This window comes from Populus euphratica, unplaced genomic scaffold, assembly GCF_000495115.2.
Source record: "Populus euphratica unplaced genomic scaffold, PopEup_1.0 scaffold12.1, whole genome shotgun sequence".
NCBI lineage: Eukaryota > Viridiplantae > Streptophyta > Magnoliopsida > Malpighiales > Salicaceae > Populus > Populus euphratica.
Window position 1 is genome coordinate 629,395 of NW_011499858.1, and position 12,298 is coordinate 641,692.

The 12,298-nt window shown below is 28.4% G+C and overlaps 1 protein-coding gene across 1 annotated transcript; it reads left to right on the forward strand.

The window, feature by feature from the left end:
• The first annotated feature begins 9,627 nt into the window (after positions 1 to 9,627).
• LOC105123893 (TSL-kinase interacting protein 1-like) lies at positions 9,628 to 12,298 on the forward strand. The gene is made up of 7 exons (XM_011023665.1): positions 9,628 to 9,733; positions 9,963 to 10,099; positions 10,201 to 10,436; positions 10,518 to 10,761; positions 11,130 to 11,543; positions 11,889 to 11,981; positions 12,065 to 12,298. Exons 2-7 carry the CDS (start codon positions 10,034 to 10,036, stop codon positions 12,161 to 12,163), a joined length of 1,152 nt encoding a protein of 383 aa, XP_011021967.1. The 5' UTR covers positions 9,628 to 9,733; positions 9,963 to 10,033; the 3' UTR covers positions 12,164 to 12,298.

The window sequence follows — 12,298 nt, forward strand, 5'->3', positions numbered from 1 at the left end:
TAAATTCTACATTTATTTATTGAAATTCAACAGTGTTTGGCAGAAGTATTTGTTATTTGTTTTTCTAATGATACATCAAAAGTTCATCAAGAATTATTAGTTAGATATCTTGAGACCATTCAACATATTTACATAAGTATTTTGGCCATCAACAAAATCATTACCTTTATTTGGCTCATGAAAATTATGCAAATTTTAAGTGCCAAAGCCACGTATCTTGAGTCTGGCAACCACATCAGGCCCAAATGCTCATGTCAGACTCAAACACCATAGATTTATGAACCACACCAAACCTAAGTTATTTAAGTACAATATCTTGGATCTAGCAAGAATGATAAACCCATGTTCAGTGGACTTAACAAAAATTTATTTGTTTAATTTATCTATTGTTGATGCTTTTTTTAATCATAATATTAAATTAGTCGAGCTTATTATATTCACATTCAGTTAAGTCAATGAGTCGAATCTCATATTTTCTCACTATCATAGTCTAAATATCCTTTTTTTTGTTATAAAAAATTTGGTCTAACCTATGACAAGACACAATCCACTAATCTAGGTTTACTTAAGTTATTTTTTATGTCTTTTTTAAATTGAATATTGTTTTAATTTCAAGCGTTCAACGTTTCGTTGATCAAAATTAAGATTCCTAACTTGTTTTAATTTGTGTTCCACAAGATTATTGTTATCTTGTGTCTCATATCATAAATTTTATAGGCCAAATATGGTTAGGCAGGTCAATCCACTATATTATTGTCTCTATATTTTTCTAATATGTTATTTAATATGTCACCATTTTAATATTTTTTTAAAAAACATGTTATATAATATATTATTATCTCAATATTTTAAAAATATTTTGTTCGGTGTGAATGGAATTTTTAACTTCGTAGTATATTTATATTTGTTTTAATATTAAAAAAAATATTTCAAACCTTTAAGGGGTGTAACTCAACTGGTTATATTATAGGTTTGTTCATTGTAAATTATTAATTTAAATTTTATAAATCTTAAAATTATTAAAAATTTATATAATTATTAATTTTAGAACTCATAAAATCAATTAAGAGGTGTTTAAACTGAACAATTTATAAATAAAAAATATTTTAAAAAAAACTAGAATCATCCTTCTCATTAGACTATACTATCAAACTATGGTATCATCTGGGAACTCAATATAAAATAAAATTTTTAAAAAATTAAATTTTTTTTATTAAAATTTAATATATTTTACATATTTTAAATCGTTTTAATGTATTTATGTTAAAAATATTTTTTAAAAAATAAAAATATTATTAATATATATTTTAATATAATTTTTTTTAAAAAAACAATCACAACCCCTCTAATAATATAATGATAGCTACTTGCTTCTCTCCCAAAGCCACCGTCTTTGTACCTAATGAAAACAATTTTAACTTCATATTTTTTACTTGAGAGGAAAAAACTAGAATATTCAGTGAAATGATTGATAAAAATTACAAAGTAATTAAAGTCATGCGAAATCGTCCATGCATCGGAAGATATTGTGTGTTGTTTCAAGTGGTTGATAAAATACAAGTGTTGAAGTAAAAAAGAAAGAGAGAGAGAGGTAATAATAATTGATTATGGAACCGATATAGTTTAGAATTGGAAATGTTGGGTGATGAGCCAGCATCAGTATTCGATTGAAAGTTTTTTAAAAGAAATTAATGCACTCGAACGAAAAAGTAATAAATGAAAAAAAATAAAATTTACATAAATAAATTAAAAAAATAGATTTATTATTTAAAAATTATCTATTCAAGTTTTAAAAACTTTAAAGCTACTACAAACTTACACAATGATTAATTTTAGAACTCATGAGATTAGTTAAGGTGTATATAAATTAACTCTAATATCTATATTAATAATAAAAAAATATAAAATTAATATAATAATAATTTGGATATATTTTCCTCATTGCGTTGCAATAGCTTTTTATCTACTAGGAGTCTATTTATTTTTATATTTAAAAAATATTTTTAAATAAATTTAATATTTTCTGTCTTTGAATAGTAGCGTGTGCTTGTTCATTCATCGTGAGGTTGATGGCACCAACAATTATATCAAAAATTAAATGATATGAGAATTTTTATTATGAATTATAATAATAATTTTATTTTTTATTTTTTTATGAGTAAAAAAATTAATTTTTTGGCTCTTTTTTTTCATTCATTACTTCTTCTCTCTTTCTCTCGTTTTTTTTTATTTTTTACAACTCAGATCACAAAAAATATAAAAGCGAATCGATTAAGAAAAAACTGCAAAAAGAAAATGAATATAATTTATGTGTTCAATCCTTCTCCTTCCTCTCAACCAAATCAGCAAAAGAAATGGAAGAGAAAAAGGTGCCAAATTGATAGAAAAAATAATAGAGTCACGACGGAGAAAAAAAGACAACAAAGAGATTGTGGGATTTTGTGGTATGATTAATGGTGAGAAAAATATGTGATTTGTTTTTGTTTGCTCTTAAGAGTTTGATGCAATCAATTATCCTTTCATTAATAAAATGAATATATCTTGATCTTACCATCAACCCCATAAATTTTTTTAAAAAAATAGTGGATTTTATGGATTCTAACATTAAAGGTTGAATTTCTTTTCAAAGATCTAACATGTTTTTGTTTTTTGTTAATAATGTTAGGGGGATTAGAGATGGATAATAAAAATTTTGGACAACAAATTAATAGGTAGAACCTAAGAACTTCGAGTAAGTTGAATTAGTATTTTATTGGAAGACAACAAGTATATCTTTGCATTGTTAACAAGATAAGCTTGCAAAAGTAATTCTTCTTTATTCTTCATCAGAGTTTTTTAAAATTATAAAAGCGCGAGCATGTATCTAACAATTGGTATCAACATAATTGAGTTTAGTTTAAATTCTGCATCTATTTATTGAAATTCAACTGTATTTGACAGGGATATTTGTTGTTTTTTCTTAACAATACATAAGAAATTCATGAGGAATTATTAGTTAAATGTTTTGAGACCATTCAACACATTTGCATGAGTGCTTTGGTTCTCAATAAAGCCATTACATATGTCTAGCTCACAAAAATTATGCAAATTCTAGAAGTCAGACCTAAGGTGCTTGGGTTTGGAAACCACATCAAACCCAAGCTACTTATGTCCAACATTTTGGATATGGCAAGCACGATAGATCCATGTTATGTGGACTTGCAAAAATTACAATGGACAAGCTTTGATTTTTATTTGGATTTCACTTTCACTATCTTGGTTGTGTATTAACTTCTTTACATCTTAAAACCTTTCTATCTATGTTACTGTTTATAGTTTGTGTTAATTTCTCTTTACATTATTAGCTATTAAAGTTTATGTATCTTATATATTTAGCACAAACATGAACCAAGTTCAACGCAATGACAAAAAAAATCGTCACAGCGAAGCTCGGGCAATAATAGTAGTAGTATAGTAATAACAACAAGTGCAGCGAATCTTAGGCAATAATAGTAGTAGTATAGTCACAACAACAAGTACAACAACAACAACAACAACAACAACAACAATGATAGTAATTAGAATAAGAATATTAGTTATAGTGGTGGTGATAACAATTATAATAATAGTACAAACAATAATAATTATAATAATAGTGATAGTGATCATGATAATAATACTAATAACAATTATGATATTACTTATTGAAGACAATAGTAATGGTGGTAGCTGTAATAATAGTGATAATGTTAATAATAATAATAATAATGTAAGAATAATAATTTTTATAATGATAATTATGATAATTCATCATTCGATGTTATATTCATCATTAAATACTGGATTAATTGGGAATTCACTTTATAATTGGTTTTGTTTTGTCTTTTATAAGGTTATCGTTATCTAGAAAAATGTCTTGATATTGAGTTGGTATTTGACTTTACAATCATCTATTTTTATTATCTTGTAGTTAAAAAATAAATAAATTATAATCCCAGTAAAGTCTATAACTCAATTCACAAATTTAGCGTACTAGCTCGACTTACCCGATTTATAAGGGGCAACTAACTCGAAATGGATTGACCCTCACTTTTTAAAAAGAATTTTTAGTTTGTTATTTGCCTAAACACTATTTTGTTTTTACCATGACTTAGAAATTATTTTGCTAGCGTTCATTGGCTTATTATGGATAAATCATTACCTTACTTTTGTGATATTTTGCAAGGCTAGTGTTGAATTTATAAAGAATAATTAGTATTAACATAACAAAGTTTAGCTTAAATTCTACATTTATTTATTGAAATTCAACAATGTTTGGTAAAAGTATTTGTTGTTTATTTTCCTAATGATACATTAAAAGTTTATCAGAAATTATTAGTTAGATATCCTAAAACCATTCAACACATTTGCATAAGTATTTTGATCCTTAACAAAATCATTACCTTTGTTCGAGTCACGTAAATTATGCAAGTTCTAAAAACCACGTACCTTGGGTTTGGCAATCACACCAAGTCTAAACGCCCATGCCAGACCCAAACACCATGGGTTTAGAAACCACACCAAACCTAAGCTACTTAAGTACAACATCTTAGGCCTAGCAAGCATGATAAACCCATGTTAAGTGGACTTGACAAAAATTTATTTATTTAATTTATTTATTGTTGATGTTTTTTTTAATTGTAATATTAAATTAGTCAAGCTTATTACATTCAGTCAAGTCAATTACTCGAATCTCATATTTTCTCACTATCATAGTCTAAATATCCTTTTTTATGTTATAAAAAATTTGGTCTAACCCATGACATGGCACGATCCACTAATCTAGGTTTACTTGAGTTATTTTTATGTTTTTTTTTAAATTGAATATTGTTTTAATTTCATGTTGAAACGTTTGGTTGATTAAAATTAAGATTCTTAACTTGTTTCAATTTGTGTTCCACAAGATTATTGTTATCTCGTGCCTCAGATCATAAATTTTATAGGTTAACCATGGTTGGGACATGTCAATCCAATATATTATTCTCTATATTTTTTTAATATTTTATTTAATATGTCACCGTCTTAATATTTTTTTTAAATACATGTTGTCTAATATATTATCATATCAATATTTTAAAAATATTTTGTTCAATGCGAATCGGATTTTTAACTTCATAGTATCTTTATATTTGTTTTAATATTTTTAAAAAATAATTTAAATCTTTAAAGAGTGTAGCTCAACTGGTTATACTCTCTGTAAATCACTAATTTAAGTTTTATAAATCTCAGAATTATTAAAAATTAATATAATTATTAATTTTAAGATTTATAAGATTAATCGAGAAATATCTAAACTAGTCTCAATATCCATATTAATAATAATAATAATAATAATAAATCATCCCGTAACATAGACACGGGCAAAGAATCTAGTGAACCCTATAGCGTGAGAAGACATGTCAAGATTCGGAACAAGACATCATGCAAGTTTCAACTAGTTAATGAGTCCTTTATGGTAATGCGTACAAGTCTCCATAACAACGCTTCATTTAACTAAGCACCATATCTATTTCCTATAATTTTTCAATGAGAAATAATAATTTTACTCGTACCAAACAAAACATAATCATAGATTAATGCTTTTTTTTCTTTCTTGATTGTAAGAGATATTTTCAGATTATTTTACACATCACATGAGATCAAGTTTTCTCTTCGGGTGATTTTAACGACACATCTCTTATATTAAATTTTGTGTAATCAAATAAATTAAATAAAAATTTACAATGCTAGTCTCAAGATATAAACTTAAAAAAATAAAAAAACATACCTACTTAACTTCTTATACTATATTTAAAAAAAATTAATAATAAAATTAACTTTTTAAACCACTACTAGTTTTTAAAGACACCATAAAACAAAAAAAAACAAACTATATCATAAATTTATAAATAATCTTAATAATTATCATCCATCCACAAACAATTTGAATGACAAAAAAATCAATGGACGGGGACGACAAACGAACATATGGAACACAAATAAGCTACAATTAGATCTAGATTTAATATTTAGATATGATGACTAGAGAAGAGAGTGGAGAAAACAAAGTCAAAGACAGTGTTTTTAGTTCGGAAAAATTATCTTTTAAATCTCATTTCTCTACGTGGATTTGAACTTAATTTCTATTACAGGATGAGGAAACTGGATGCCTTTTCAAATATCGTGATTTTCTTAGCTGGAAAAAAAAAACTGTTTATGCTTAATATGGAAATAAAATGATAAATAAAAAATTTATTAACATTAATTAAATAAAAAATTAACAAGCTAATTTTCCTAGTAAAAGCTGAAGACCGGCCATTCATTTTCTTTTACACGTTTTCATTTATTTTATGTTAGAGATTAATTTTTATTACTAGTGATAAATAATTTTTGTTTTTACATGATTTTATATAAACTCATTAATATAAAATATAAAGAAAAAAATTAGATAAATTGTAATAATCTCTTCACAGTATTATAAAATTAATAAACATTTTAAAAAATCAATTAGTATTTTAGAAAAAAACTTAACAATTCTTAAAAGAAATAAGAGAGGAGGTATTAAATAATATTTAAATAAAACAAAGTCATGCTTAATGGCTTGACCAACCACTGTTTATTTCTGGATTTTAAAAATATTTTTAAAAAATTTAAATTTATTTATTTATTTTAAATTAATATATTTTTAGTGTTTTCAAATTATTTTGATGCAGAGATATCAAAAATAATCTTTTTAAAAAAAATATCATCTTGATACATTTCATCATAATTTTTTTTTTGAAAAGCAATTGCAACCACACTTCTAAACAGACATGAATCCACTTATTGACTCTTTTTTTTTAACCAATTGTTTTTGTTATAATCATGTATTATGTAGTTTATAATTTTTTTGGTCACCTTTAATAATAAAAAATTCAATAACTCATTTTAGACTCAAGTGAAAATATTTTAAAATCTCATAAAAACCTTAATAAATTATTTACAACCAGATAACATTATCTAATCACTTAAAACAAATATTAATGAGCCCTAAATTACTTTTTCTCATAATGCGTTTACAAGAAAACTTTCATTGAACTTCTTTTAAGAAAATAAATTCATAAACACAAGATATTTTTTTATGGTTGAAAAATAGTCATTTGAACATGTTTTTTCTCATTAAAACTTTTCCATAACTTTCTTTTTCCTCTCTCAACACTGAGGAAACAAAATGTAAAGAAAACATGAATTTCCAAAACAATAGGACTGAAGAGAAAATGATGTTTGGTATTGGAACATGAATTTCCAAAACAATAGGACTGAATGACCGAAGAACTAAAACTTTAGTAATCTAGCTAAACTTTTTCAAGGCAAAATATAAATGGAACATTTGTTTTTAGTTTTTGTTAAAGATAGTCCTTTTTTATTTTATCTTTTCAACTCAATTAAATTTTGATTCTGAAAAATCAAAACTTAATTTATCCTTGAATGTTTCTCAAAGCTCAGCACGTGCAAGATAATTCAAAATAAAAAAATATGAACAAAAAACTAAGTTAAAAGGGTGAAATTGCAAGACTTAAAGGATTGATGACCAAAATTAAAAAAACAAACTACACAGTTTAATTGACTGTGCATTGAGTTTGAGCTATAATGATTTATCCAGTTTCTTTTTGTTATTTTTATAATTCCTGTAATATAATTTGCTATGATAAAGTATTTTAAGCCGATTCATGTTAATACGATAATATTTTGGTTATTATAATCTAATAAATAAATAAATAAAAGCAATACAGACAAAAACAAGTCTGGTTGAAGATATAAAAATAAAAATATAAAAATAAATTTGTTTTTAAATAATTTTGAATTAAATTTATGTATTTTTAAAATAAAATGTTATAATGTCTTCAAAGATTATTCTTTTTATTCCCAAAATATTTTTGTGAAAAACTTTTAGTTTCAAGATTGTTCAAGATTGTTCAACTGAAGCATATAAGAATAAAAATATTTATTATCATAATTTTAAAAACTTAATTGAGGAATGGACTTGGGACAAGATCCTAATTACAGGCCAGGAAGGTCAATCCAAGTTAATTTTATTTTTTTAATAAAAATAATCAAAACAACATTTTTTTTCAAAAAACAATCAATGTTTTCTTTTTTACTTGGGTTTTACCTTGATTTGATTGAGGCATGAGTGAACCCAAGTTTTTAACCTAGTGAGGTCATATTAATCCTCCTTCTATTTGTTTTAACCCATACAGATCCAGGCTCTAGGTCCCGAGTAAATAGAGTGGTGGATTGACCTCGATTTTTCACTTAGTTAGATTGTGTTAATCATTCAATTATTTTTTTTAAACCCAGACTGATCTAGACTCTGGGTCCCAAGTTCATCGAGTTGCAAGACAACCTGGGTTTTTAAACCGGTTAGGTTGAGTTAACCCTTTCTCTATGTTATTTTTAACCCAAACTCAGACTGATCTAGGCTCTGGGTCCCAAGTTCACCGAGTTGCAAGACGACCTGGGTTTTTAAACCGGTTAGGTTGAATTAACCCTTTCTCTATGTTATTTTTAACCCGAATCGATCTAGGCTCTAGTTCTTGAACAGACCTGCTAGGTTGTTTTGAATTTTATAACTTGGTTTGTTATAATATTATTAGTTTCAATGCCTAATATAAACTATAATAAAAAATAACATTTAATTATTTTTTAAATATATATAAGTTCGACCGTAGTATCTCATAACCAAACGTGTGATATATTCAAAATTATTCTATTTTATACATCATTACTTAAATATGATTTTATCTTCGTTTTCTTATATATCTTTTCTTTTTTATTCTTATTGTCTCATCTCTTAAATGCCAGCACACTAACCAAATACTACTCACACCTTTTCTAGTTCTTTTTAAATCCATGACTTCTTGAAAACAAAACAGAAGAGAAATAAAATAAATCAAACTTCTCTCTTCCTCCGCCCTTTCTTTCTCAAACCCTAATCAAACAAATCCCATTTTTTATTCGATAACATCGCACACCGAAATCAAATTAATCACGTATACTTACCACGGGATTGCTTCTTACAATCCCCCTCCAACCATGATTTCTAGACCAACGCAGAGTCTATACATGATACTTTCCATGGTGTGGGTCGTGATGGAGGGGTGGATACGTTTTATGCTGAGAAGGTATTCTCATCAACATTTAAACAGTAAAATTACCTTTTCTTTCTTAGATGTCAATTCACCTTTCATTAGAAATGATTCAGTACAATCTACAAATAAAAAAAAATTAAATTGGGAAACTGTATTAAATAATTTTTATTTTTATTAAATAATTCACAATGTGAGCATTAATAAATATATCTTGTTAGGCTAATTATTTCGATAATAATTACTAACATAAGTTTTTTTTGGATTTGAGTTATATAAAACACGAGAATTTTTGCTATATATATGTAACTTATTAAAATAATTAATAGAGAAAATTAACTGTTATTTTAAGTAGGAAAAATGATTTTCATAATAAACGATTGTACTTTTCAATTTTATCAAAGGCCCATTTAACAAGGTAGGCCCCACGCCCCCACACGTGTCAGAAAAGCCCGTTCCTTTTCCCTATATTTCATGAATGACTTGTCAGGGAAAACGAAAACACTCATTCCCGCCAAGGAAGAACAATTTTGACGCCTCCAAATCTCTCTCTCTCTCTCTACACTTTTCAAATCTCTCTCGGTGTCAGCTTTCAGAATCCAATCCAGGTATGCTATTTTTCTCCATCTCAATCTCTTAATTTCCTTCAAACCCCTCTCTCTTTTAATAGTTGTTGTATCAAAATAAAATTCTGATTAATTATTAGCAAAAAAACCCTAACTAAGTCACTTATTAATTCGATTATCCTAATCCGAAGCCCTTCTCATGAAATCCGCTAAAAACCAAACAACCCATCCGATCTAAATTATCAAGTTTGCCTTTTTTTTAATTAATCAGGAAAAAGTGGAAATTCGAATTCGGTTTCGGTATTGTGGGGGTTGGCGGAAGAAGCAAAGGAATTACAGCAAATGCCTGAGAAGATAAAGCTGCAGCTTTTCCCAATTGATGAAGCAACTCTTGTGGGCTTGGAAAAGGTGAAAAATCAATGGAATGTTGACCCACCCCAAAAAAAAGATTTTAGACTCTAGGAATTCTAGAATTATTTTTAAATGTTGAATTTACTTGATCTCTGCAGGATGGGTATCATCCCTACTTGGAACTCACTCTAAGCGCTCGTAAAAAAGTATCTTCGGTGCTTAAGCATTTCAATGACAAGTGGGGTTCTTCCAAAATTGCTAGTGGGGAGCCGGTTCTATATCCGTATAACGTAGCTGAAGGTTTAGCTAGGAGGAAGTGGACGTTGAGTGACATTGATGTCACTGCAGGAGAGGTCTGTGCCGCTATTGGGAACCCTTCTGTTTTCCGTCTAAGGTTTTGTGTCCGATCACTTTCTTGTCGCATTTGGGTGTTTGATAGTTAGGTTTAGTTTTTTGACTTGTTTTGTTTTTTAAGGTATGGTTGGTTCTCTAAATCTGAAATTGAACCTGTTGGAGTACCTTCAGCGTCAACTGCCGACGAGGCCTGTTTACAACCTCAGTTCGTGCAGAAAGTTAGCAGTATCAATACAGAGAGTACTTGTGGTGAAGTGAAACGGATGGAGGAAACAAGTGAAGAGTTCAAACCAAGCACTTCAACTGGAGCAATGAATGCGGTTTTGGCTGATAAGCTATCTTCCGATGGATCAATTGGACCTAAGGTACTGTATCACTTTTTTTGGCATTTTCTGTATTGATTGTTGTTATTGTGTTATCGAGTAATTTGCTTCATTTGAGTATTCAGCAATCCTTTCCTGGCTCAGTTATGACTTGTAAGTGCGTCTAAATTTCAGCATTCAGTAACCTAAGAAAACATTTATATAATTGCCAAGTCATCACAATGATCATAGGATTTCAATTATTAATGATTTTTTGAAGTTATTGGAGAAACTGTAAGATCTATTCCCCAAAATTATTTGATTAATATGATCTTTGAACTAACTATTCTATACCTTAGTATGGAGGTTTGGTTGGATTATGCCTTTCAATGTTGTATCTTTCTGAAATTTGCTTATTTGTGTCTAACTAGGGCAATGAAACAAAGATGGATGTTGGCATTGGGCAACCATCAACGCCGTGGAATGATGGCCTAACTGACATAAGCATTGGGGGTCTGCTATCTGAAGCGTCATTGCAAGGACTGTTGAATTCCTGTGATCCAAGATCAAATGGGAGTAACCCAGGCTTGCAGCCATCTCAGATAATCTCTGATTCATTTGATGCCTTTATTACTGCACAAGTAAATTGTTTCCAAGGACCAAGGCTTCCTCCTCACAGTTCTAGCTCATCTATTTTGGATGCCGAGGACACATGCCATGCCTTTGCCGTTAAAAAATTATCTGCCTCAGGCAAAGATTGTCGAACTCTGAGTGGAAGTGCATATTCTCAGACCTGCAGCCAAGATACCGATTCAAAGTCATCTATGCATCCAACTACGACTGAGGTTTGTTAAGTTCTCCCATACTGTAATTTACGTACGGAAATATGAACGAGGATACTAGTTATAGTTTAGTCACATTGTTAGACCCCTGTCAATGCTGCGTACCTGTTAAATTGATTTATATAAATGTTCGATGGTTTCAAGTAATTTGAAGTGCATCAGAGCTCTGCTAACTGATGATAATTTGGTACGATGCATATTTTGGTTAGGAACTTTTGTGGGCATTTAAATCTCATAAAAATTTGAAGTAGTTGAGACCACATGTTTCACGATTTCAAAGAATCTACCGTGAGCCCTTAATTTTTTTCGCCTTGTTTTGTGGTCAATAACCAATCTGGCTTTCGACAGGACCTTGGGTGCAAAGAATCTGAAACAGAGCTCTCACTTGGTTCTCGAATGTATAATCATGAAAACAGCCTTGGGCTTTCAGGAATCAAATGGGTACTTGAATCCACAATTGAAATATTTTTATTTTCCTCCTTGCATATAACCTTACAAAATTCTGATTAATTTTCTTGATGCAGACTGATTCTTTGGGACCCTTTGACCTCGGCCTGTCGTCTTCTAGAAAGATTATCAATGGTGACAGTTTAAGCATCGGCAGAATTATAGCTTCTGATTGATTTGTTTTAATATTTTAAGCTGGAACTTTCTGCACTCGTGAAATTGAAATAAGCAAAGCTATTAGCTTGATGGTTGAATAAAAACCTGTAGAATATCATTTTCAAAATGTTTGAAATATGTTTTAGTGACGACTA

Bases quoted from the DNA above. Each gene is read 5' to 3' on its own strand.
- LOC105123893 (XM_011023665.1), top strand. From the start codon at position 10,034: ATGCCTGAGAAGATAAAGCTGCAGCTTTTCCCAATTGATGAAGCAACT. The intron at 10,100-10,200 runs GTGAAAAATCAA...TGATCTCTGCAG, and splicing joins CTCTTGTGGGCTTGGAAAAG to GATGGGTATCATCCCTACTT. The intron at 10,762-11,129 runs GTACTGTATCAC...GTGTCTAACTAG, and splicing joins ATGGATCAATTGGACCTAAG to GGCAATGAAACAAAGATGGA.